This window comes from Taurulus bubalis (assembly GCF_910589615.1).
Source record: "Taurulus bubalis genome assembly, chromosome: 8".
In the NCBI taxonomy this organism is placed as follows: Eukaryota; Metazoa; Chordata; class Actinopteri; order Perciformes; family Cottidae; genus Taurulus; species Taurulus bubalis.
In genome coordinates, this window is record NC_136596.1 from 16,788,860 (window position 1) to 16,793,804 (window position 4,945).

Sequence of the window (4,945 nt, forward strand, 5' to 3'; positions counted from 1 at the left end):
CTACAAGAGACAGGATCTGTAAGTTTAACACATTTGTACTCATCATTTGGCAGTGTGAGAGGAAAGTGGATGAAGTAAAAACATATTGTGAACATCCAGTTGGTCACTGTGCTTTATGAATGTTGTTCAGTAAATGCATGATTAGAAATATATTTCTGTGATTTATGGGAATGTTTCATCACATACTGGTTAATCACGCACAAGAACATTATCTACACTGCAGCACCGTCCTGCAGGCTTCAACCTAAATGTGAAGCCTATTAAAACATTTAAAGAAAACAAAAATTCTATTTACATGAATGTGTCTGTTGACATTCACTGTGTAGTGAGAGACTCTTATTAGAATCAGTGTTTATAACAGAGGGTATAGAGGGCACATAAAAAGGTGTCCATGGTTTGTTCATTTGTGCATTCAACTTTCCAGGATTCACAAATAAATGTGTAAATACTGGTAGATTTACATCACCCAGAGCTTATTAAAAATCAAAAGACACTGTAGATTGTTGTGGCAGTTTATGTATGGCTCCAAGTGTAACACAACTTAAGAAATAGACGTAAAAATGGGGAAAATACTCAAATTGTCCACATCAGGTGAGAATACAGATGTCACTGTGGGAGAGCAAACCAGTATCTGAATTATTAATACAAGCTCTTTTAGGCCATACAGCAGAACAATGTCAACACTTTCAGGTGACATTTGTATAATAAATCTAACCTTATTAATTTTTTTGCTGGACTACTTCCTTCATTGAAAAAGACAGGAAATGACTGCAAAGTGTTTGTTCTGGTGCGTTCAAGATGTGAATGTTTCATACAGTATACATACTGACAAACACTCAACACAATACAGCTATTGTTTCTAACTATTCACATCTATTGTCTTTTTCTTGTTGGTATGTGTGTGAATATTGTTTGGAAATTCTCCTTGATGAGTATGGCATATTCAAATGAACTGAATTAAGTTATAAGATATCGCTAACCCAGTAGGTCTGCCTGTCTCGTTGTTTAATTTCTTTCTTTCTTTGCAGGATTAATGTCAGTCTACAGAAAATGAATGACAGTCATGGAACGTATTTAGCTATATTTACTCAAATACTGTACATGAATATGTTACTCATGACCGTCATGTCTCAGTGTGTAGTAAGAACAATAGGACATTGTTTTACGATTTTAGTATTATTTAAGGCATGAGTTAACTTTCATTGTTGACCACTCAGCCTAGATGGAACCCTTAAACTGAGATTGCAGTAATCCAAAACATAAAAAGTAAAACACATTGATAATGTGTGACTGCAGAATGCAACAATAAAACCTGAGAATATGTTCTGTTTGTCGTTGTTTTACCTGTTATTTAGGGCATTTTAGAGCTGCATTAAGAAACTTACCAAGAGGAAGCAATTAAATGAAAGGGAATCATTAAAAAAAAGAATATTATATAATAAATAAACTTGCCCTGCAGTAGCATATGTGCTGACAGTTAAAACATAAATTGTAACCAAAGCTCTGATTTTGGTCCGCCTTCGGACTGGTCTCAATATTGCGCAATATTTTTCTAGATTCTCATTAAATGTGTCTGTGTCCTGTTGTAGGAGAAGTTTGCGGTTGAGCACAAACAAACAGAGAGAAGGAAGTTTGCTCCGAGCCTTTGAAACTGCTGTAATGAACAAGCTGTTCCGCACGATTTGAAAATAATCCGCGTGTCAGTGTCATCTTTCTTATGCAAAGTGGCTGTCTTTGAAGGCGGATCTCTTGGCAGGTTAGACCGGGACGGAGGCTCCGACCAGCTCAGACGAGCGCTGCCACCAAACGCAGCAACTGCTGCTCACGGGAGGAGCATAGGACTGCATTTCTGGGATCCAGTTATTGTTATCAACGAGGATATTTATCTGACGTATACGGCCGACTGATTCACCGTTTCTGTTGCTTTATGAGCAGCCATCCCCACCGCATTAAGCACTAGAGGAACGTCTTTTTTGTTGTTTTCCCAAGTTGTTGCGCACGAGGACTGAAATCGGAGCGCTACACAGATAGACACTCCGGGAAAAGTGGCATGATACGTGAGGACGGATGAGTGAGTATTCTGGGAACGAGTAGGGAACACATTGGATCACATCAACGTTCACTTTTACTCACAGTTGACCGATATGCTCCGTGCAAGAGACCGAACAAGTCGCTCCAACACTACAAACTGAGCGCTTAAAAGCATGGACCTGAACGCACGCGACTTCCAGCAAGAAAACATTTTTGGACCCACGCGGGATTTATGTTTTTATTAAATTCTAAAAACCTAACATGAGGAAACGATGCTCTTGCAGCAGATAGTTCAGTAAGTTTTTTTTTTCCCACATTGATCTGACACACAAACATCACGGACTTCTTAATGAACTGAACTTGTGTGTTGTGTTATAGTGGTGAATATTTGGCCAATCTTTTTCTTTAAATCAAGAGGGAGAATGTGTTCAACTGTTAAACTGAGCCTCATCCATGTGCTACTGGTCCTTTTGGCCGGTGGGGGTTCAGCCATCAGCTCAATTGACCCCGACTGGTCAGGAGAGGGGAGATGTCAACACATCAACATCCCCCAGTGTAAAGACATTGGCTACAACATGACAAGCATGCCAAATCTTATGGGCCACGATGACCAAAAAGAGGCAGCAATAAAGCTGCAGGAGTTTGCGACACTGATCCAGTTTGGATGCCACAGTCATCTCAAATTTTTCCTGTGTTCGCTGTATGCTCCCATGTGCACAGAGCAGGTTTCAAACCCCATCCCAGCATGTAGAGTTATGTGTGAGCAGGTCAAGGTGAAATGCTCGCCCATCTTGGAACAATTTAACTTTCCCTGGCCTGACTCTCTGGACTGCGCTCGGTTGCCGACCAAAAACGACCCAAACAACCTTTGCATGGAGGCGCCCAACAACGGCTCAGATGAGCCTCCCAAAGTCTCCCACACCCAGCCTCCAGATTTCCGGCCACAGCGGCCTCTGAGCGGGCAGGACCTGCACCTTAAGGACAGCAGCAGCAAGCAGACGTGCAGCAATCCGGGCAAGTTCCACTTTGTAGAGAAGAGTGAGTCCTGTGCTCCCAAATGCTACCCCAAAGTGGATGTATACTGGAGTCAGGGAGATAAGCAGTTTTCTCTGGTGTGGATAGCCATCTGGTCTATCCTCTGCTTTGTCTCCAGCGCCTTCACCGTGCTCACTTTCCTCATAGACCCGCAGCGATTCAAATACCCAGAGAGGCCGATCATCTTCCTCTCTATGTCCTACTGTGTTTACTCTGTGGGCTACCTCATCAGACTTTTTGTGGGAGCTGATAGAATAGCCTGTGACAGAGACAATGGGGTCCAGTATATTATCCAGGAGGGTCTGGAGAGCACCGGCTGCACCATTGTCTTTCTCATCCTGTACTATTTTGGCATGGCCAGCTCCCTCTGGTGGGTTATCTTGACCCTCACATGGTTTCTGGCTGCAGGGAAGAAGTGGGGTCATGAGGCCATCGAGGCCAACAGCAGCTACTTCCACCTGGCAGCGTGGGCCATCCCGGCTGTGAAGACCATCATGATCCTGGTGATGAGGAAGGTAGCGGGAGATGAACTGACGGGCGTCTGCTACGTGGGCAGCATGGACGTCAAAGCTCTCACAGGCTTTGTGCTTATTCCTCTCTCCTGCTACCTTATTATTGGCACTTCATTCCTGCTGTCTGGCTTTGTGGCCCTCTTCCACATCCGTAAGATCATGAAAACGGAGGGAGAGAACACAGACAAGCTTGAGAAGTTGATGGTTCGTATCGGGGTCTTCTCCGTGCTCTACACTGTCCCGGCCACCTGCGTCATCGCCTGCTATTTCTACGAGAGGCTCAACATGGACTACTGGCGCATTGTGGCCGGGGAGCAGGAGTGTGTGGACAGCAGCGGGTCGGAGTCAGACGAGTGCGTCATGAAGACTTCCATCCCCGCTGTTGAGATCTTCATGGTGAAGATCTTCATGCTGCTGGTGGTGGGCATCACTAGCGGCATGTGGATCTGGACCTCAAAGACACTGCAGTCGTGGCAGAACGTGTTTAGCAGGAAGCTAAAGAAGAGGACGAGCAGGAAGGCTGCTAGTGTGTTCACCAGCAGCAGGCCTTACATCAAACCTCACCCATCTCTCAAAGGGCACAGTACTAAGTATGAGCCTACACGGCCCCCTCCAACATGTGTATGAGCTGGCTCTCTTTGAATAAACCCCAAAAATACTTGTAAAGCCCTTACCTAAATGAGACTTTGTAATCAGAGTGCCATCAAAAGAATCAAGGTTCATGTTTTATTTATGCAAACTGCGTTGAAGATAATGTTTTTATTGTGTCCGTGTGTCTTGAGCCATCTCATTCAACAAAAGCTGCCTTTGTTTTAAAAAAGTCTGTTACTCCTGGAGTCACTTATCCTACTGAAGAACTTGGTCAAGAGAAAAAAGAGTGGAATACATGGGGTCACTTGGATAATGTGCAATAACTGTTTTCCTTACAGGCAAAAAAAAGACACTTGTACTGTTAGTGATGCAGTTCCCTGTTTTTATTATTAGTATTAAACATAAGGAAAGGACCCCCACAGACAATGGCAGCAAGCGGTCAGAGATGAGTGTTGTTTGGAGACTTTTTATTGGGAATCAAGGCAGTGCCATACATGTTTGAACTGGGGTGAGAGCAGCTGTTGAAAAGAGCTTAAGACCTTCCAAACTGCCCATAATTTGTGAGGCAATTCCATGGCCTAAATTAATCAAGCACTCGTTATTGAAAAGTTATTTGTACACGCAGTTGAGCTTTCCTTTTTTTTCTTTGCTGTTTTATAGCACAAGGGAACATTTGTATATATTTAAAAAAAAATGTTTTTATAGAAAAATTAATAAAACGTTCTAGTTTTAAATGTTTGTTAAGCCGAAATGGTGTGTCGCAGCTGTGTTGTTAT

General features: G+C 43.2%; 1 protein-coding gene across 1 annotated transcript; it reads left to right on the plus strand.

Moving 5' to 3' along the window:
• Positions 1 to 2,453: 2,453 nt before the first annotated feature.
• Positions 2,454 to 4,945, plus strand: fzd10 (frizzled class receptor 10; the record flags this gene model as incomplete). Its single annotated transcript, XM_079221752.1, has 1 exon — positions 2,454 to 4,945. The coding sequence occupies one exon, from the start codon at positions 2,454 to 2,456 to the stop codon at positions 4,203 to 4,205; it is 1,752 nt and encodes a 583-aa protein (XP_079077878.1). The 3' UTR covers positions 4,206 to 4,945.